Source organism: Ailuropoda melanoleuca, chromosome 5 (assembly GCF_002007445.2).
Source record: "Ailuropoda melanoleuca isolate Jingjing chromosome 5, ASM200744v2, whole genome shotgun sequence".
Taxonomy (NCBI): domain Eukaryota; kingdom Metazoa; phylum Chordata; class Mammalia; order Carnivora; family Ursidae; genus Ailuropoda; species Ailuropoda melanoleuca.
The window spans coordinates 20,285,727-20,308,329 of record NC_048222.1 but is presented as its reverse complement, the minus strand read 5'-3'; the positions used below and the strand labels follow the sequence as shown (position 1 = coordinate 20,308,329).

General features: G+C 47.7%; 1 protein-coding gene across 1 annotated transcript in view; it reads left to right on the top strand.

Moving 5' to 3' along the window:
• FARS2 (phenylalanyl-tRNA synthetase 2, mitochondrial) overlaps positions 1–7,640 on the top strand; it is a 558,277-nt gene extending 550,637 nt beyond the window's left edge. Inside the window, exon 8 of the mRNA XM_034660369.1 lies at positions 5,774–7,640. Coding sequence (XP_034516260.1) covers positions 5,774–5,801 — 28 coding nt within the window. The 3' untranslated portion in view covers positions 5,802–7,640. The remainder of the gene's footprint in view (positions 1–5,773) is intronic.
• Positions 7,641–22,603: the final 14,963 nt, after the last annotated feature.

Sequence of the window (22,603 nt, the reverse complement as noted above, 5' to 3'; positions counted from 1 at the left end):
TGGTGTATTGACACACATATTTTACCTCACAAAGAGTGAGGAACGGACTTGATCTTAAGAAGAGTGGGATCTAGGCCCAAGAAAGCCAGTCAGAGGCCCAGGAGACCCTAGAGTGGACTCCTCAATCTCCATGTCCTGGTCATACCTGTACCCCAAGGAGGAGAGAGATGGGAGTAGAATCTGACAGATGTGAAGCCTGGCCTTGAGATCACCTCAGTCCGTATCTCCCTGGACTGGCTCATTCTTAATTTGACCAACATCTACTTTACTTTTTTTTTCTAATTAAAAATATTAGCAATTCTGGATCTGGACTAATCAAATGACACAAAAGAACTTGTGATGACAAGACCTTATAGTCCATCATTTTAATCAGTCCTGGGCAAATATTCATAACTCAGTCACTCTCCCTGTCTTCATCACACTTGCCTGGCAAAACCCCTACTCTGCACACGTGCCCACATGACTTTCTGTTCCTGGAGGAAAAGGCCAACCAACACAGACAAGCATCACTCTAAATTCATGACCACAAACCTAGCACTGTTGAGGCTCCTACATGTTGCTGGCCAGCACACTTCTCCCTGTCCTAGACAACCATTCCATGCCTTCTCTCTCCTGGAGCCCCACCCTCACCCCCTTCCTCCTATGTATACTCAGGAGCTAACCTCAGTTCCCAATTCACTTGGGACATGGAAACAATCAGAAGAGAGCTCTTCAAGCTCCCACTGCCCTGTCCGCTCCCCATGCATGTTCATGCCACATCCCTGCCCCCCGCCAGTTGTGTAGACCAGTGTGCACACGTCGCCCAAGAAAGCCTATGTTCCCTCTTGCCTATTCAGGACTTCACTCAGGCCTTGTCCCCTCTGTCCTGTCGTCTGTTTACTAAGCCTAATGTAACCACATTTTGAAACCGCTTAAGCTAAGTGGGAGGGAGGCCATGCTTTGAAGCCATGAGAGTTTCCTGAGGATCTCTCTCCCTGCTTCCGGTGGTTTATGCTGAGGAAGACTGAGCAGGGGTCCCAGAGACCAGACATACTAAAACAACCACTTTCAGTAAAAATCTATTGCCTAAATAAAAAGCCTTATAGTTATAAACTGAAAAAAAAAGAGAACTTTTTATGCTTAATTGTATTCCTAGTGACTTTTTCAATGGGAATAAAATACAGAAATTCTCTGCTGTTGGACCAAAGAGGTGTCAAATTTTCCAAATATCACTTTGGGTGCATTTCAGCTTTGCAGAATGCATGGTTACAGTGGGCTATGGAGTAAATTCATTTGCCCGCGGCCCACACAGTGTCAGTGTCCTTTGACCCCCCCCCCACACACACACACACTTTGTGACACAGAATGTAGACATTCAGTCCTACTTTTAGGCTAACATAAAAGATAATGTATTTCTCTGCTACCACGCAGCCTGTGTTTGGCAGTGGCAAGGTGAACGTACAGGAGCTGTTTGGAGCAGACAAGACCCTGGAACCCACCAGGAAGACTGGGCTCTTGGCTTTGTACACGAAGGTCACGTGGAGCAGGTGACTGACGGCTTATTTGAAAGTCAATTTCTTTTTTTATTATTCTTTCAATTTTAATTCATTAACATCCAGTGCAATATTGGTTTCTGGAGTAGAATTCAGTGATTCCTGACTTACATGAAACACCCACTGCTCCTCACTAGTGCTCTCCTCAATGCCATCACGCATCTAGCCCTTCCCTCACCCACACCCCCCCATCAACCCTCTTATGGCTTGTTTCCCTCTCTTCTTCGCCCCACCATGTTCATCTGTTTTCTTTCTTAAATTCCGCATGTGAGATCATATGGTATTTGTCTTTCTCTGAGTGACTTACTTCGCTTAGCATAATCCACTCTGCTCCACCCATGTCATTACAAATGGCAAGATTTCGTGCTTTTTGATGGCTGAGTAATATTCCTGTGTGTGTGTGTGTGTGTGTGTGTGTGTGTGTGTGTGTGTGTGTGTGTATACACTGCATCTTTCTTTATCCATTCATCAGTTGATGGACATTTGGGCTCTCTCCATAGTTTGGCTATTGTTGATAATGCTGCTATAAGCATTGGGATGCCTGTGCCCCTTCATACCTGTATTTTTGTATCATTTGGGTAAATACCTAGCAGTGCAATTGTTATATGGTAAGGTAGTTCTATTTTTAACTTTTTTAAGACCCTCCATACTGCTCTCCAGAGTGGCTGCACCAGTTTATTCCCACCAACAGTGCAAGAAGTTTCCTTTTTCTCCACATCTTCGTCAACACCTGTTGTTTCTTGTGTTGTTAATTCTAGCCATTCTGACAGGTGTGAGGTGGTATCTCATCATGGGTTTGATTTGTATTTCCTTGAGATGAATGATGTTGAGCATCTTTTCATGTGTCTGTTAGCTGTCTGGATGTCTTCTTTGGAAAAGTGACTATTCATGTCTTCTGCCCATCTCCTAACTGGATTGCTTGTTTTGGGGGTGTTGAGTTTGATAAATGCTATATAGATTTTGGATACTAGCCCTTTATCAGATATATCATTTGTGAATATCTTCTCCCATTCCATAGGCTGCCTTTTAGTTTTGTTGATTGTTTCCTTCTCTGTGCAGAAGCTTTTTATCTTGATGAAGTCCCAATAGTTCATTTTTGCTTTTGTTTCCCTTGCCTCTGGAGACGTGTCTAGTAAGAATTTGCTATAGCCGAGGTCTAGAAGGTTTCTGCCTGTTTTCTCCTCTAGGATTTTGATGGTTTCCTGTCTCACAGTTAGGTCTGAAAATGAGTTTCAATACAAGGTTAAATTAAGTTATTTAACAAATTGTGGTTGAGAGTATATACATGCCAGTCATGGTCATAGGTATGTGAAGATGAAAGCAAACAAGAATGACATGGTCCTACCCTCATGGTGCTTCATTCTTTTGGGAAGGAAACATAAACAGACACAAAAGTCTGTAACAATGAGATGAGGCTGAGGAGAAGGGCTTAGGCCAATCTTACAGGGCTTTGTAGTTAGGTGAGGAGTCTGGATTCTAATCTCAGAGAAATGGGAAGTCCTTAGAAGGTCTGGACAGGAGAGTGCCATGATCTCATTTATCCTGTAAGAATTTCGCTGTTGCTGCCTCGTGTAGAATGGATTGGAAGGGGCCAGTGTGAAAGTGGGAGACCAGCTGGAGGTTGCAGTCACATAAGTTAGAGATCATGGTGACTGGGACCAGGGTAAGGAGAGAGGGAGGGAGAAGGCATTCAAGATGGATTGCTGGGATGCAAAGAGTAGGGGGAGGAGTGGCATCAGGGATGGCACTTGGGTTTCATGTCTCTAGCAGCTGGGGGGCTGGTGGAGAAAACTGGAAGTGCATACATTTGGGGCGTATGGGAGGTGCCCAAGAAAAACTGCAAACTGAATAGACTTAAACAGGTGAGGAAGTCTTTATTCAAGAGTATCGCACTAGTGGAGAGAGGTTAAATTCAACTCCAGTACAACAGGTAGCAGCTACTTACAGCTGATAAACAAGGTGAGGGGGTCAGTTTGTGGAAAATTACCAAGAGGACCTTGGTTAGGTGTCAAGGGTGGGGGAATTCTTGCTAAATGGTTTGGCAGGCTTCTAGTTATTCTTGGCTCACAAACCAAGGACAAAGGTAGTTGAGAAGATGGTTCAGAGGAGCCTGACTACAATTTGGTCAAGGAGGGGGTTCTTGTCAGTGGGAAGGACAAGGGGTTCTGTTTTGGCTGTCAGGTTTAGGATATCCAAGAAGAGATGTCAAGTGTGTAAATCTTGAGGTTGGAGGAGAGGTCTAGGCTGGTTGTGGAAATTTGATCAGTACTATAAAGATGATATTGGGAATCCACAACCCTCACCAAGCTCTCAGACCTGTGATTTAAAGTCTGATTGTCCAGTCCCAGCTGGAACTTCTAAACCCTTCATAGGATACTTAAGCACATTGCAGACATTCTAGTCTCCCCACTCCAGAGGGAGCAGGACCCAGTGATTCTCCTTCCTTGTACCCAGGGTCCACATCACTTGGAGACAGGTGAAGTCTTAATAAAGACTGACCCCTTATAAAGATAATTCTCATGCTCCCCTAGTGTTGACTGAAAATATGTCTATTGTAATGACACTTAAATATGTGTAATTATAAGACTAAATATAAATGCTCTATGCTTATAGCTATTACACAGTGTTCAACCCAGAGTAAATTGAAGAAATGAAAACAAAGCCCTGTATCTCTCCACCCGCAACTGATCCCAGTTTAAGAAGCACTAGGGAGAGGAACTCTAACATCCTTTCTGTCCTCACGTGCAATGGTTTTCTGAGACTGCAGTGGGGAGACAGGGGCCATAATTGATGCAACAAGGATAAGAGGGTCAATTGGAAAATAGTTACCTAGAGATCCAAAGACTGCATGAGAGACAGCATGAAATAGAAGGGTTAGATAAGAAAAAGAAACAGAGACAAAAGAAACAGAGACAAAACCAGGATAAGAAGATTTATTGTTTGGGTGAAAAGAGATCCTGCAGATTTGAAAAAGTTCAACTTTAAGCCTCCTTGACTCACTTGGCCCCATACCCAACAGATTTAGTTTTAAAAAAAACTGATAAGAGGCCTTTTAAAATAACTATGATATTGGGGTGCCCACTGGGGCTCAGTCGCTTAAGTGTTAAACTCTTGATTTGGGCTCGGGGTCCTGAGATTGAGCCCTGCCTCAGGCTCCAGGATTCTCTCTTTTGTTCTCCCTCCCCGACCTCCTGCTCAAGTGCACACGTGCGCACTCTCGCACTCTCTCTAATAATAATAATGATGATAATAACAACAATAATAATAACAATAATAAAATAACTATGATATTGGTTTATATTTGGAGTAGTTAAGGATGCTATTCATTTTATTCATTCCATTCTTAAAGCCACCTACCTAAGACAATAACAAATATTATTTTGTGCATTCCCTTCTAGTCCTCTGTCCTGTGCCTATATATTTTTTTTACCTACTACACGTATAACATTGTATTCTTTTAAAATTTAGGATTGTGAGATGCGTTTTTCTCTGTTGCCAGTTATAATTAGTTGACTGCAAAATTGTGTATTTCTCGTCTATACTACAAGTTACATAACCCCTTCCTACTATTTATATGGAAGCTGCTGTCTATTTGTCACCAGTATAAAAAATGCTGCAGGGAACATCTTCAGACATACAGCCTTTTCTATCTTGTGGATTAGTTCATTTAGCCAGATTCTGGGTCAAAGTGTACTGTTTTATACCAAAAAAAATTTTTTTTTCTGATGATCTAAATAGAGGCTTGAGGATAGTGTCGGAAAAAAAGGCAGCTTTCCAACCCACACTAATGAGCAAATTTGAAAATCCTGAGGGAGAAGCAGGGGCTGTGTCACCAGGCAGAGATGGTCCCCTGAACACAGGGGTGTTTGGTGCTCGTCTTTCCAAACCTTTCTTGATGCCTTCAGGCAAAGATGGCAAGAGCAATTCAGCAGTGCTCTGCTCAGATCCGCCAGGGGCAGGAGCTTCAGCCCGCATGGGCGCTAGTTACCAAGGCGACCTCCACATGTCCCCTCTTTTCCAGGTTAACAGTTCTGCGTCTGTGCTGGATGGTTGGATAGAATTAGTTCAAAAAAGAGAGAAAAAAGAAAATGGCTTTAAAAGACAGTTTAACTGTTCACCCGAAGAACCCAGCACCAAGCACAACGCAGAGAACCTTCGGGTCCCATTCCTTTTCTGTATGACTTCATGGTTTGATCTTTTCTCTGAGGCTAATTTATTTCCATTTTTCTTTAATAATATAGATCCACCAGCGTGTTCCGTCGCGTCTAATTACATGCAGCCTGTGGAGTGTCAGATGTCTCCGCTACACCAGCTCACGGGGGCCCCGATGGGAAATGCACTGAGGCATAATAGGCTGACTATTATGGTCACGGAGAAACAGGAACAAGGGGTCTCAAACTCACACGCCTGATCCCCGGCAAGACCCCATTGCTGCCAGACTCGTTATTGTGGGGCTTCTCAGGGCCTGAGAACGTATTGCTCCCGGCTGCTCACGGAAAGCTCTAAAGCCTCCACCACCCAGCTCCTTGCTGGATTTCCATTCCCCGCTGACTTCCCATGGCCTGAAAAGCCGGCCTCGCAGAGCCTGAGAGCTGGATCACTACGTGGTCACCGCGGTCCTTGGATGTGAGTTTGCAAGACGGGAGTTCAGGGAGCTGCGGCTTCTCCCAAGTGCACTGTCTGCATCTTGCAGCCACAAACCAGCAATGGCCTGAGTTGCAGCTTTGGGCAAACGACGCACAGAAAAGCAGGATTCACCCCCTAACAAGGTGTGGCAAGTGTGACTCGTAGCCCACAGACCGAGTGGGCAGAAATATATATCGCTTCACATTTTCTGTAATGCGTGTCTAGTTCTGAACCTCCTATCAGGCAGATAGAAAGTATAACTGGGCTTGTTCCCAGAGTTTCTCCCCTCCCCGGCTCGGGGTTTAACAAAGTGCTGATTGGCCAGGGGCTGTGGCTCTGGCACTCAGGGGTCTGCACGCCCAGGTGCTGCTGACAGGCCCACGGACAGCGTCCGGCTGCTGCTGGTCCTATGCCGTGCCGGAAGCAAAGAAACTCCATGGGTCTGCCTATGGGCCTATCAGGCTAGACACCCGCTGTGGCTCTTTGCTTTCTGGGGTCTGTTCTCCTCTCTGAGAGGCAAGCCTGGGTTTGCAGATGGCAGAAATGGCAGGAGCATTTCTTTTAAGTCTGGGTAATTCTTTCCTCCTTTCGGTTTCTTCAAGGTGCTCTGAATTCCCTTTCCCCAAGTAATTAGGGTTTCCTACAAAATAAAAAAGCCAGAAGTGAGTGACTCTGGTGGTAGACCCTGCCCCATGCTCCCCTACAGCAGTAAGCACAGCAGCTGCAGGTTTGCTCAAGGTGGGGACAGTAGAAGAGGGGGACCCTGGAGCACTGCTCCCCTCCCTCTCCCCCAAGATCTCAAAACAGACTCCAGAACATTAGCCTCCTTGCAAATCCTTATGTCCTTGTAAAGAAAATGTACTTCTCCTCTGCGTGTTCTGCCATCTCTCAGTAAGATGGGGTCTGTGTCTCTTTCACAAATCGAGTGAGTCCCGTATTGGCAACTTCTGCCACATAGCACCTGGCTGTGTAGGTGACACTTTCTCCAGCCGCCCTTGGGATGGCGAGGGGAGTGTGGACACTGGGTGGGATTTCAACTCTTGGAGCAGATTGCCGAGACTCAGTTAAGGGACAGAAGGAGAGGCAGGCATGCCACCTGGCAGTGGACCCAGCTGGGAGGAGAGGGACCTCCAGTGTGACATCTCCGGTGTTACTCTGTGTCCACCCAAAATCGAGGGGCCTGAAGCCAGGGGTGGAGCTTGTCTCCGAGGAGGAGGGGTGCACGATGGGAGGTATGGCTGAACAGTCAGGAAGAAGTTGGTTATACTGGTCCCCCACCCCCAAATTACGCCAGGCTTTTCAGGGATTATCCTGATACCAGGAACAGCAACGGGCCACCTGTGACCACAGGCATCCATGTTAAAGTTTCAAACCAAACCCAGTGATTTATAAAAATAAAATACACTGTAACCAAGTTTGGGTTTAATTCCAAAATCCATATCTTCTGCCCATTTTATGATATGAACAGACACTTTTCCAATGAAGACATACAAATGGCTAACAGACACATGAAAAAATGTTCAAAATCATTAGCCATCAGGGAAATTCAAATCAAAACCACACTGAGATACCACCTTACGCCAGTTAGAATGGCAAAAATTGACAAGGCAAGAAACAACAATTGTTGGAGAGGATGTGGAGAAAGGGGATCCCTCCTACATTGTTGGTGGGAATGCAAGTTGGTACAGCCACTCTGGAAAACAGTGTGGAGTTCCCTTAAAAAGTTAAAAATTGAGCTACCCTATGATCCAGCAATTGCACTACTGGGTACTTAGCCCAAAGATACAGACGTAGTGAAGAGAAGGGCCATATGCACCCCAATGTTCATAGCAGCATTGTTCATAATAGCTAAATCGTGGAAGGAGCTGAGATGCCCTTCAACAGATGACTGGATTAAGAAACTGTGATCCATATATACAATGGAATATTACTCAGCTATCAGAAAGAACGAATTCTCAACATTTGCTGCAACATGGATGGCACTGGAGGAGATAATGCTAAGTGAAATAAGTCAAGCAGAGAAAGACAATTATATGATTTCTCTCATCTATGGAACATAAGAACTAGGAAGATTGGTAGGAGAAGAAAGGGATAAAGAAAGGGGGGGTAATCAGAAGGGGGAATGAAGCATGAGAGACTATGGACTCTGAGAAACAAACTGAGGGCTTCAGAGGGGAGGAGGTGGGGGAATGGGATAGGCTGGTGATGGGTAGTAAGGAGGGCACGTATTGCATGGTGCACTGGGTGTTATACGCAACTAATGAAGCATCGAACTTTACATCAAAAAGATAAATAAATAAAAATTAAAAATTAAAAAAAAATCCAAAATCCAAAGACAGTTTAACATGAAAAAAACCTGTGAAGATAATGCATCACATAGAAATGTGAGAGAAGACTTGTTCTAGGATGTTCATAGCAGCATTCTTTGAATTAAAAAACAAAAACAGAACTGGAGTCATTTAAAGTGTTCATCACTAGAACAATGGATACGTGGATTGTGATACATTCACATAAGAAAGCACTAGGCAGCAGTGAAAATGCATGAGCCAGCGTTCTGTATAGTAACATTCATGAAGCTAAAAAATGTCATGTTGAGTAAGAAGACAAGCTGCATAAGAATACACACACCGAGATTCATTTACAATAAATGTAAAACACGGGAAAAACCAATAGTGTGGGGGCGCCTGGGTGGCTCAGTCGTTAAGCGTCTGCCTTCGGCTCAGGGCGTGATCCCGGCGTTATGGGATCGAGCCCCATCAGGCTCCTCCTCTGGGAGCCTGCTTCTTCCTCTCCCACTCCCCCTGCTTGTGTTCCCTCTCTCGCTGGCTGTCTCTATCTCTGTCAAATAAATAAATAAAATCTTTAAAAAAAAAAACAATAGTGTGTAACAGGTAGGGATGCATGCATATGTAGTAACAGGGTAAAGAAAAGCATGGTGATGATAAGGTCTGACTTCATGGAAGTGTTCTCCTGTGCGTGTGGAGGAACCGCATGCAGCCAGGGACTGGTATTCCGAGAGTTTCAAATGTATGGGTGCTGTTTTATTTCCCTAATCAGATGGCGGATGCACAGAAGTTTCATCGAATTATTTTATAGACATTGTGTACGTCTTAAATATTTCACAGTATTTTCAAATAAATTTTGAATTATTCATGAAATGAAAAGCAAGAGGAAGCAATAAGGGGACCTACTATCTGAATTAACCTTTGATCTTAGAAGAAGAATCAGCAAGAATCCTGGTAGAAAGGAGAATGCCATCTTAGGGTAGTTAGGGCCGAGCATACACCTTAGACTTCAGGGGAAAATAAAGAATATATCAAAGTATGTAAGAATAGATATATGAGAGTATATTAAAATATATTAAAAAGAAAGAATACGTTAAAAATTACGCTGACAGAGAATCAAATTTTAACTCTGAATAGTCAAGTCCCAGGGGAGTAAACACCAGCCAGCCAGCCCACATGCAGTCCCTCCCAAGGCCACGAAAGGAGAGGGTCTGTCACCTGAAGACGTCCCTATTGACCCCAGGGGAATCCCGACCTACTGCAGATTTTACAAGGCCCTTTCCAGAAGATGGAGGAAGGGGCGTTGTCAAAAGAGTTAAACGAGAGGCAGGACCTATAGGGGGAGAAGCCCGGAGGAAGCCAACAATTGGAAAAAGCTGGAGACCCAGGCATCCCCACAGAGCAGACAGACACAGTGAAGCCCCAGGCACCTGCTCACGGATGCCAAGGGGTTTCCTTGCTTCCCGTGGGGCCCGGGGAGCAACTCTAGCAGGACAGGGAGCAGAGACCTCAGGAGGCCTTCACGGTCTGGCCAGAGGGAGCGCCGGCCAAGGAACAGCTTTCAGGGGATTCAGACATCAGGTCGGACAAGTGAGTCAGAGATACAGATCATAGATCCCTGTCATCACCATAACTGGGAGCTAGGAGGCGGGCTAGGAAGCTGGTGGCTGGTAAGTGCCATTGTGTTTCAGAAAAGGGGCGGGGAGGATTTCAGAAAACTTGGAGCAATTTCCTACAGAACCCATCCTCCCTCGGCCTTTCCATTTTCTTCTTCTTTTAAATAGGTTCTAATTTTCGGAGCGGCTTTAGGTTCACAGCAAAGTTGAGAGGGGAGTACAGATTCCCCGTACACCCCCTACCCCACACTTGCACAGACTTCCCCACCATCAACATCCCCCACCAGAGGGGGACCTTTGTTACAATTGTCGAATCTACATTGGCACATGAAAGCTACCCGAAGTCCCTAGTTTACCTTAGGTTAGCGTTCACTCTTGGAGTTGTACATTCTGTGGGTTTCCACAAACTGCCATCGTTGAAGTATCATACAGAATATTTTCAGCACCCTAAAACTTCTCTGTCCTCCACCTGTTCATCCGGATCTGTTTACTGTCTCCATAGTCTTCCTTTTTCAGGATGTCGTAGAGTTGGGACTCATACAGCATGACTTCTTTCACTGAGTGATACACATTTAGGTTTCCTTCATGTCTTTTTTGTGGCTTGATAGCTCATTTCTTTTTAGCACTGAATAATATCCATTGTCTGCATGTACCAGAGTTCATTTATGCACTGAGTTACTAAAGGACATCTTGGCTGCTTCCACGTGTTGGCACTCAGGAAGAAAGCTGCTATAAACAGCCCTGTGCAGATCTGTGTATGGACATAAGTTGTGTATGGACATAATATATCCTTTGGATATGTTAAGGTTTCCCCCTTTTTTTCCTCTCCTTTCTCTGTTCTCTTTTCCTTCTTCCTCCTTCCTACCCTCCCTCTTTTTATTAGCACCTCCTGGAGCTAGAGAACCATAGGGACTGACCATGCCCCTCTGTGCTTTCCTCTTGCTGCCTTGCATCGTTAGTTGGATTCCGTATAGCACTTCTTGACTTCCTAATTGCTCTTCATACCCCAGTGTCTAGCACAGTTCCAGTCATGAGATACTGTTTCAGAGTATGTTTGTTGAATGAATGAATGAACAACCCTTCAGGGCATAACGCTGCCAATGCTCCCTGAGGTTCATGATTAGAAGACTCATGAACAGGACTGAGGCCAGCCTTCTTTCACCTACAGAGCCTTGTTGAGGTGCTTGGCTGTGGGGAGCTGGAGGCTGCAACTGTGTAAAGGGTTTACTGCCAAGGAATGCAAGCCACTGCATAGGACAGATCCAGTGGAGGCCTTCCAGGCCTTTGGAGCACATGGCCCAGGAGTGGAATTTTATCCTCAGAGGACGCCACAAACAGATCTCAGCTGAGGGCACACAGCTTCAGAAAGACAGAAAGGATGGCAGTGTGGGGACCAGGTTGGAAGCAATGCTGGAGACCTGAGACCACACAGGCAGTGGCCAAAACTCAGGCAAGTGATGGGGTCCAAAGGAGGCTGGCACCGTGACCGCGAGAGGTGGGAACAGACTGGAGAGATGCTTTAGAGGGCAGCGCTGTGGGCTTGGTGGCTGAGCCACGTGGAGAAACAGTGCGAGGTATGACATGGCGTTGGCTCGAGCAGCATGCTGCGTTGAAGTGGGTGGTATTGAGGTCAGTTCTGGACATTTTAAGCTCTAGGGGTCTGCAGGATGTTTACACAGTGTGGTTAATTTTTTGTGTAGGGTCAACTTGACTGGGCCACGGGGTACCCCAGATTTGGGGTCAAACATCATTCTGAGTGTGTCTGTGAGGGTGTTTCTGGATGAGATTAACATGTGATGTAATAGACTGAGTAAATAGATTGCCCTCCCTACTGTGGGTTGGCTTCATCCAATCCGCTAAAGACATGAATAGAACAAAAAGACTGAATAAGAGGGAACTTTGCCTGCCTGATTGACTGATTGAGCTGGGGCATGGGTGTTTTCCTTCCCTCCAAGCAAAAAAAATCACACCACTGGCTCTCCTGCTTCTAGCTTGTCAACCACAGATCTTGGGACTTCTCCACTGCAATTATTGTGTGAACCGACTCATTATAATATAGCCCTTTATACACACACACACACACACACTTACACACACTCACACACAAGGTGGAGTGGTGGGCAGACCAAGGGCACACCAGGCAGAGGGATGGACATATGCAAAGGCCAAGAGTCCAGGGAGGAGCCTTGCGTTTTGGAGGAATTGGAGCCAGGGAAGATGGCCAAGATATGATTGGAGGGGTGGGTAGAGGTGGGACCAACCATGCAGGGTTGCAGGGCCTGCCGTAGAACCTGCATTTAATGTCCCCCCTTAAATGGTAATAGAAGTAATAAAAGGTGGTGGTGATGATGGGATGTCTCCATGGACGGCCACAGAAGAATACTCTTTCTGGTTTTCTATCTAGAAAGGGAGTTATCCTGGATATAGTTTGTACTGTTTACATGTTAACATTATTACGTTTTCTTGGATAGCCAGCATTCAAGGCCAACCTCTGCCCCAGTGGGTCCTCGGGAACTTGAGTGTATTAACTGTGTTTCATTTTCTATATTCTGATGCTTTGACATCTTCAGGACTTGCTGACCCTGCAGGGATTGCCCCTCCCAGGGTTAGCTAATTCCTAGAGATAGCAGTATCTGCTTCAGAGTTCACCTTTCAAATGCAAACCAACAAATCCGGGAACACCCCAACCACATCCTCTGTGGGGGCTTTCACGCTGCCGGCCACTGCCCACGTACTCACCCCCGAGCCAGGTACCAGACAACTAGGGACAGCCCTTATGTCCCAGAGCCCACTGGATGATTTAGAATAGCCAATCTCAAGCCTGCCTACCTTGCTTTGCCGGTTCTGACAACCCAAGGAAACCACAAAAAGACTGTGGCCCATGTTTTTCTCCCCCTAGTTCTGTTTTCTGACCAACCCTGGTTCTTCCCGTGTGGCCCTGTGTGGGGAGCAGTGCCTCCTGTGAATATACAGACTTGTTTCTTCACGACAGTCATCTTCATGTCTGTGTGTCTAATCACACCCGATTAAAGCGAATCCTGGGTCCCCTTCAAACATAGGATAAACTCTCATTGTCCATCCGTTCAGCAGGAGACCACATCTGGCTCATGCCCCTGTCTCTTCTCAAACCTTCTTAGAGATTAATGCAGGGCTGGATGTGTAGTAAGAGCCCAAGAAATGTGGCTGAATGAACTCCCCTGCCCTGCTCACCGAGCCTTCCTCTGGGGTCCATCCTTCTGGCGGTCTGTGTGTCCATCTGTGATGTGGGACGCCAGCAGCAATGGCGGTAACTAACACACCAGGTTGCTGTCTCTCTCTGAGGCAGCGTCAGGGCTTTGCTTGCTAAGATTGAAGGCAAGGAGGGTGACAGGTGAGCAGAGAACAAGGCTGAGACACAGGAAGGGAATGGGAAGGGCTGTTCAAGGAGTGATCAGGTGGCTGGGGACACCCCAAGGAATGGGCAGGAAGGCTGCCTTCGGAAATTCTCCTGCTCAGATTTCCAAAGGCAACACATCTGGGTTCTATCTTTTCAACTGCTGCGGCGTGATGCCCTCCACCTGGGTGGGAGGGAGATGATTCCGGGCCAGATGGGTCCACTGGAGAGGTACTCACCTGGCCTCTGCTCCTCCCCTCTTTCTCTGCCTCATGCAGGTTAAATCAGATCAAGACAGCCACGAAGGGTACTCTTGCTGGGGCAAACATACTACAGAAGGGCAAGATGGGGTCAGAACCAGAAGTGCCCTCTCTTCTGCTGGGTGGTATGAATAACCAAATGCAAATGGCCTCTTTTCCAACCAACAAAGAGAGAGATCCCTGCTCTGTGTCCCCCTGGATGTTGCAGAGTCTAAAACATCTCTACTCCGGCCATGCACCCCCATAGCACTGGGGTTCAGGCAGGAAGGCTCCAGGAGAGGAAGGAGGTGCTCCTGCTTCTACTGTCCATGAGTCAGAGCGCACTCAGCCCCCACCTAGAAACCTGGGTCTTCACCTGGCTGGAGCTGGGGGGGGAGGTCCTTTACCTTTGCCACGTAGACCCAAGTTCCTCCTTCTGGTCATGTTCTCTCTCTGTCTTCAGACAGACAGACACAGAATCTGATTACTAGATGGGATAACAGAGATTGATTTCATTCACTCCCTCTGACATTCATTCATTCATTCATTCATCCATTCAACGTATTCATTCCTCGATCACTATAATAAAAAAGTCAAGGGAAAAGTGGCTTGCTACCTCAGGAAGTTTCCTTAATTTTCTAGCTTTTCCCACTCATCTGCTTAAAAAAAATACATTAATACCCACAAGAAGATCCATATAAATTACCTGGCATTTTGTAGATGCCCCATGAATGGTTCTTATTAATATTTGTACTTGTATGCCAGACCCAGAAACACATAAGTGGATTAACCCCACACTTGTTCTCGGGAAGTTTACATTCTGTTAAGTCTTGTGTTTCTCTCCAGCAGAAGTCATGGGAAGAGACATGTCTTAGAGAGGCACCATGGGAAGTGGCCGGACTCCAGCGCTCCTGGGGCTGCCCAGCCATAGTTGCTGCCCGAGGACTGGCCCGACAAAGCACCCAAGTTCTGAAAGCACTCGGCCCCGGGTGAGTGGGGGCTGAGCCCTGCCCTGGGGTTGATTGGCCTTCTGCCTCTCCCCAGCTCAGCCCAACCTGGTCAGGCTTCAGTGCCTCCTAGGCAGCACCCCCAGCTCTCCCACCCTGTGGAGACATGGGCTTGCATGACAGGGTAGGGGGTCAGGGGAGAGCAATGACCTTGGTTGCCGGTGCCTGCAGAGAGAGGACACTAACGGGCGTCAGGGGGACGCTGGAACCACGTCTGGAAGCCCACGGAACTGAGAGAGGCAAGGATGGAGGCAGCACTGCTTGCTGTGCTCTAAATGAGCAAATGTTTGGGAGTGAGGGTGCCAGAACGAAACTGCCTGTGCTGTTGTCCCAGCCCCTTTTCAGCTCAAGTCACACATGCGCTAAGAGGCTTTTGGCTCCAGGCGGCTGGTAGACATCGCTGACAGATTTGGGATCTGATAAGAGACTGTTGATTTCATTTGTGTGTGCAATGTCGGAGATGAATTTTAACAGTTAAAACGGGGAAAGGAAAAAAAAGAAAAAAGAAAAAGCCCAAGAACATTGCCAGGTTTGCAACACTGGCTGTTTCTTCCATCAGATTTCTTGAAACTGCGAACTCCACGAGTCAGAGGGGCCTATTTATAAGGGCACTGTTGTCGTGTGCCTTCTGGGGGAGCCAAGGGGTGGTTCATAGAGCAGAAGCAAAGGGGGCTGCCTGTGGGGACGGCTGGTTGTCTGGGGCTGTGAGTGCCACACCCCTCTGGGCCCCTCTTTCTTCCTGCAGATACGGTAAGTCTCCTGGGCAGGCCAGGGGCTGTCCAGGCCAGCATGGCTCCCTTCCGAGGGCAGCAGCCTCAGGCAACTCCTTAGGGCCTGCGCCACCATGGGATTCTAGCACAATGGCTCAACTCCAGAACCAGGGTTTTAAAAATTATTAATTAAAGTCCTTTGCAAAAGAAACACCCACCGAAAAACAAGGTTCCCTTTCTCAGGAAACTCCAATGAGAAATTAAATTTTTTTTAAATTTAACATCAAAGGATTCATTGTTTTGGAAGCCGCTATGACGGGCATCATGCAACCCAAAAGAGTGACACATCTGTGGCATGGGCGATGGCCACAGACGGCCTGTATCACCAATTGCTCTGCACTTGACTTCTCTGCAAGTTGCGTTTGGTTAAACACTGACCCCACGTTCCCCCAGAGGGCCAGTGGGGATCAGGCAGATAATGATCCTTTATATTTAGAAAGGTCAATAGGATTTCGAAGAGTTTCACTCTACCTGATCCATACAACCGTCTAGGAGGGTAGGCACTGCAGACATTCGCACTGGCTTAGAGAGGGGGAAATTGAGGTGTGAGGAAATAAAACCACAGGGTTTTAAATGGAAGGTCTCTTGACTCCAGACCTGAAGCTCTTTCCTACCACATCCCAGTGGGAAACAGTCCAGGTTTCCTTCAAGAGTGAATGTCACTTCCACACATGCTGTGGCTCACATCCCAGTACCCTGCTGGCATCTCAAAGGACCTGGGTGACAGCTGGACTGGGAAGCATCTCAGAGCTCGTCCCCCGTGCCCTGTATGTGGAGTGCTAGACTGAAGGAAATTCATATCCGCAGGGCACGTCATGCTCAGCCTCCGGGGTGCCTACTCCCTTCTCGTACGCTGCCACTGGGCTGCCACAAGTGGCCACAGCACCTCGGTGTCCACATACCCAGCCTCTCTTCTGGAGGTGGGCACTGGGTTAGGTCTGGCTGGAATAGGCAGGACCAACCACACTAGCTGGGAACTGGAGACTGTTGGCCATCCCTGCTGCAAACCCCTCCTGCAGAGCTGCCCCTAGAAACAGTCATGCAGAAAGGGGGAGGAGGAAAGTCCCCCCTCTCAACTCTGGGCTCCTCACCCTTCCCCTTGCCTACTCTGTCCTGTCAAATCCTGCTCGCAGGAAGAGTTATAACAAAGCTGAGATGGGTGTTTATTCACATTTTGTACACAGACACTCCCAGAAACATCAGCCATATAAAACCTGGAAGGAGAGGGTGACTCTCTGGGTGCAGAATTCTAGATAACACTGATGTGGGGGTGACTAATTTGATTGGGGTATTCTGGATGTCTGTTTTTTAAAGATTTATTTATTTATCTGAGAGAGGGAGAGCGAGTAAGTGGGGGCAGGGACAGAGGAGAGAATCTCCTGCCAACTCCACGCTGCAGGACTTGATCTCATGACCCTGAAATCATGACATGAGCTGACATTAAGAGTCTGACACTGAACTGACTGAGCCACCCAGGCATCCCTCTCAATGTCTTTGAAGCCCTGTTCTTCTCAGAAGTCCCTGCTGAGGGCTGGCCACGAGCCTGGTCTTGAGGATTCGCTGGGGGAAAGTGTACCTCAGTGCTTCCCTCAAAAGATGCTGTTGTTGCCACATCAACCAGTCACGGACATTTCTGTCAATACATAGCTGACTCGAATCTTTAAAAATGGATCACTCTTATGTTTTACTAATGGAAAGTTCAATAGAGTGAATCATGTGAGAAGACTCTTGCCCATGTTGAGTTATGCAACTTTTTAAAAAGATTCAACTTTTTTTTTTAAAGATTTTATTTATTTATTTGGCAGAGAGAGAGAGAGACAGCCAGCGAGAGAGGGAACACAGGCGGGAGGAGTGGGAAAGGAAGAAGCAGGCTCCCAGCAGAGGAGCCTGATGTGGGGCTCGATCCCAGGACCCTGGGATCACACCCTGAGCCAAAGGCAGATGCTTAACGACTGAGCCACCCAGGTGCCCCAAAAGATTCAGCTTTTTAAGAGAAGTTTTAGGTTTATAGCAAAGTTGAGCAAAGAAGAGTGCAGAGATTGCCCATATGCCCCCTGCCCCCCCCCCCAGATGCACAGCCTCCCCCATCATCAACATCCCCCCAGAGCGGGCCATTGTTATGGATGAGGAACCTGCATGGACACTTCATCATCACTCAAAGTCCAGAGTTGACATGAGGCTTCATTCCTGGTGTTGTGAGTTTGGGCAAATGTATAAGGACATGTCTCCCTCATTATGGGATCACACGGTGTCGATTCACTGCCCTAAAACTCCTCTTTGCTCTGCCTATTCATCCCTCAGTCCTCCAACCCCTGACAACCACTGTTCTTTTTACTATCTCCACAGATAATGGACAGTGGTTTTGATTTTTTTCTAGAATGTCATAGAGTTGGAGGCATGCAGTATGTAGCCTATGTAGTTGGGTTCTTTCACTTACTGATGTGCATTTAAGATTCCTCCGTGTGTCTTTCATGGCTCAATGGCTCATTTCTTTTTAATGCAGGGTAATATTCCATTGTCTGGATGGACCAGCGTTTATTTATCCATTCTCCTACCAACGGCCATCCTGGTTGCTTCCAAGTTTTGGCATATACAATTAAAGCTGCTGTAAATATCCATACACAGGTTTTTGCTGGGACATAAGTTTTCAACTCCTTTGGGTAAATACCAAGGAATGAGATTGGTGGAAATTGTGTAGTTGCTGTTTTGGATCAGTGGTCCTCAACCCTGGCTGCCCGTCGTGATCATCTGGTCAACATTTTAAAAATCCCTATGCCACCCCCCTCCCAGGCCATTTAAATCAGACTTGGCGAGGGCAGGGCTTGAACATCAGAGCTCAACAAACCCATCAGGTCATCACAACATGCAGCGGGAGCTGAGAATCCCTAATTCCAATGCTGCCACCAGACTCTTGGGTTTCTGAGATTTCTAGTCACCCTCTCCACCTACACGCATGTGGGCTTTGAGCGCAAAAGGGAAATGATGAAGTCACCAGCTGTTTGTTACGTTTTGTGAAATAATTCTACTTAGGGTCTCCATTTGACCAAAAATCAGTTTCATTTGTCTAGAAAATCTCTCATGGGAGGTGAAAAGCTGCCCTCCTTTCACTTCCTTACATTGACGACAGGCCCCAGAAGGTCTCACTTTATCAAATTCCAGCATCCTCAGGCACCTTGGGGTGCCAGCCAATTCCAACTTCTCCCAGGGGCAAACAACCATTCCTGGTGTGACAAAGACTTGCTCTGTCTGGATGGCGGATGCGGTCCGAGTCCCTCCTTCTTGCAACCACCTTATACCTGGCCAGCTCCAAGTGGCTAACAGGGATGGAGGGGGGCAACTATCACTGTCCACCTAGGGCCGTGTTGGACCACAAGATGTCCGAGGTGGAGGGGTCTTCAGGGGGGTCTCCAGGCGGAGTTTACCTCCTCATATTTAAGCAGTGGAACTTCCTTCAACAATACATATTGAACAGACAAACACTGAGGGACCCTTCTTGGATAGTGGGCTGGAAGGTCTGCCCACCCACGCAGCACCCCCTTTTCTCTAAACCTGGAGAATCTTGGTGCTCTCCAAAGTCCACACCTAGAGCCTTTATTTTCCATGGAGGAATGAGGGTGGAGATGGGTGGGTGGGAACCCAAGAGGACAAGGCATTGCTGCTGTAGAACTCCTCCATTTCAAAGACTTGGTGGGGCCAGCCTTAGTGCTGATGAGATGTGGATTCTTCAAGCGAGTCATTTACACTAGCTAGGTGCTGTGCTCGCCGCTATGCCAACAACATGTGGTTATTCATGAGGCTTTCTCCCCCTTCCCCATGGCCTACCCCTGCTCCCCATCGTTTCTCTTTCCAATGTTTTGCTCCCTGCCCTCCCCCGTCCCCCACTCCCTACCCAGCTCCCTGGGCTTGTTGTGAAGGACATATGTCTTCCCCTCAGAAGGCAGAGCTAACCTACAAATATGTCAGATTTCCTCAATATTAGGGGAAAACATCTTCCTTGAATGTCAGACTCTGAGCATTGGGGCTCGCCCAGGCAGCTTGGATTCAGCACGTTCAGACTGGAGTGAAAAGCAGGTGCATTTCTCCTAAGCAAACAGGTGTGGGGTTGGGGATCCTCCCCCGAGTAGGAGCAGAGAACAGAGGGAAAGTCTTCCTACCCTTCTCTTTGTTCTTTCTCCCCCTGCCTTCTCTCGCTTCTCTTGCTTTGATGCTCCCAGGAGACTCCCTGCAGTGGAAAGTGGAAACATCCAGGGGAACAGGGTGAAGCTGTCAGGGAAGGCCTTGGGACCAGCACCAGGCCTGGCACACAGCTCAGAAATGCACCAGCGCGGAACACAATGGGGTATGGAAGGTGAGTACTTGAACATTTATCACAGTAACAATAATGAATGAAAAGAAGACTTCTGGTACACGCTTTCTTTCACCTTGCCCTTGACGCTTCCCTGAAGCTGTGATTATGAAATGTTTGGCTCTGCCCTGGGAAACGTGATGGAGGAGCTCTGTGGATGGCTCCCAGAAGTCATGGTGGAGAGTGCTGCTGGGACCCAAGGTCAGCAAGGCCTGGGCACCCATAGGAAGGGGAAGGTCACAAAAATAATGTATCACACATCCCGCCTAAGGGAAGCAGAACCTGAAAATGCTCACGTGCTTCTTACTCCTCCCTGCAAAGAAGGAGACTGGAGATGGCTCTCAGGAGGGCAGGTAGGTTGATCCTGATGAAGGAGACATGGTTGTGACAACCGGACTCTATAGGACTCTTAATGGTGTATGACTCAAGGTCACTGGGGCTCATTCATGGCAAAGGAGCCTCCCACCAAAGCTCCAGAACACGCTGAACTCTTATAATTCAACAACAAAAAATGCAAACACTTATTGAAATGCATCCTGGAAAATGGGCAAAAGACTGAAGAGACGTTTCTCCAATGGCCAACAGTGCATGAAAAGAGTCTCAACATCCCTAATCATGAGGGTGATGTGAATTAAACCACAGTAAGACCATTTCACACCCATTCAGATGGCTAGTATTAAAAAAAAAACAAAAACAAAAACAAAAACCTGAAACAGGAAGTAACAAGAATTGGCAAAGAAATGGGAACTTTGTTCACAGCTGGTGGGAGTGTAAAATGGTGCAGTGGCCATAAAAAACAGTATGGAGGTTCCTCAAAAAATTAAGCATAGAACTACCATACGATCCAGCATTTCCACTTCTGGGTCTCTATCCCAAAGACGTAAAGGCAGGGACTCAGCTACTCACGTAGATAGCAGCATTATTCACCAAGCCAAAAGGTGCAAGCAACACCAGTGTCCAATGATGGACGAGTGGACAAAGCAAAATGCGGTGTCTATGTACAGTAGAATATTACTCAGCATTAGGAAGGAAAGTAATTCCAATGTGTGCTACAACATGGGGAAACTTGGACACATCACGCCCAGTGAGGTAACAGCTAAGCCAGCCACAAAAGGACAAATCCTATATGATTCCACTTAATGAGGTTCCTAGAATAGCCTGATTCTTAGAGACAGACAGTAGAAGGTGGTTGCCAGGGGCAGGGGGAGGCAAGGGGGAGTTCGTGTTGAATGGGGACGGAGTTTAGCTTTTGCAAAATGAAAAAGTTCTGGACATGGATGGTGGTGATGGTCGCAGAACAATGTGAATATATTTAACATCACTTTAAAATGATTAAGATGGTACTTTTTACATTCTGTGTATTTTACCACAATTTTAAAAAAAAGAAAGAAAGGCAGAGAAGGTGGTGAGCAGTGTGGGCAGGGGAGTTAAACGTGTGTCCCAGAAACTGGAGCAGATGAAGCCAGAAAGAGAACTGGCCCAAGGAGGCTCCCATGGGCGGGGCCTACAGAGGCTTCTCCCACAGGGACAGGGCACAGGTGTGGAGAGGTCCAGGCTCCTCCAGGCTGGTATGAGCCCACTTTGAAGGTTGGCCCTGGCAGAATCAGAGCAGGTCAGGGCTCCAGCAAATGTCCCCAGGGCAGGAGGTGAGGATACACCATAGGTCCCTGGTCTTATAAGTCTAAGGACTTAGAAAGGAATATTAGATAGTTCAGGGCGTCTGGGGCTTCTGGAGTGAGAGCTGAGTCTCAGACCAGCTTCCCCCTCAGACCGAAAAGAAGGCTGAAAGTTCTGTCGAAGAGAGTCCTGAACTCATGGAGGCAGCTTGGGGAGTTTGGGGGCAGGGGAGAGTGTCTCCATGGCTAGCCACTGGCCCGCCCTCTACACTGGCATGGCTGAAGGTTGTGGGGCAGAGCACTCTGGGACTCAGCAGCACCCATCAAGCCAGCATCTATGATGAGGGTGGAGTTTGGAGAAGGAACTAAAAGCTGTAAGAGAAATGCAATCACAGTAGCTGACATTGTCCCACATTCGTGCCTGGCCGGCCTGACCCCGTGGCCCCCTAGTGGAGACCTCTACAATGGAGCATCCAGGGGTTCCTGCCTGCTGGCTGGACCCCTCTGCGCTTAGTCCAGCCTGGTTCTCTGCTTCCTGTTCCCTTTTCATGCAGAAGTCACACCATTACTAAGCCTCTTGGCCTTGTCTTCAGTCTTCCCTGAAGTCTTTCCTGGGACTTCTTGGCAGGATTTGATCTCCCTAGTATTGGCCCCCTCTAGCTCTTCCCAGCCTTGGCCCCGCCTCACCCAGCCCTGGCCCCTGGGTCTGCCATGTGCATCTGCCTAGACCCTGTGTCCTGGGAAGGGAACATGGAGAAAAGCAGACTGTGGGAGGATAGGCGTTTGGGACTGCCTGCAGCACGTGGCTTCCCAGGCATCAGCCCCTCACTGTCCCTGCAGTCTGGGGAAGGCCTGGAAAGGGGATGCCACGGTGACCCAGAGCGGGCTGGGTGCAGAGGCATCACGGAGGGCAAACACCCTCTTATTGGAGCCCAGAAGGCTGTACAGGATGTGACTGGTGGCAAATGACCAGTGGTGCATATATTCTCGTGGGAGGCGAAAGGGCAATAAGCCCAGAACCCAGGGGAATGTCCCCAAGTTACCCCCCAGGCCAGGGCTCACTCTCTAGTAGCACCTGGGCTTCCGAGCCTTCGGCCATCCTCTCCCAGTGTTGCTGCCTGAGCTGGAGCAGCGGCAGACCCCATTCCGCCCCCATCGCTACGCCTCTTCTTAGAGCAAGGCTCAGAGACCCAG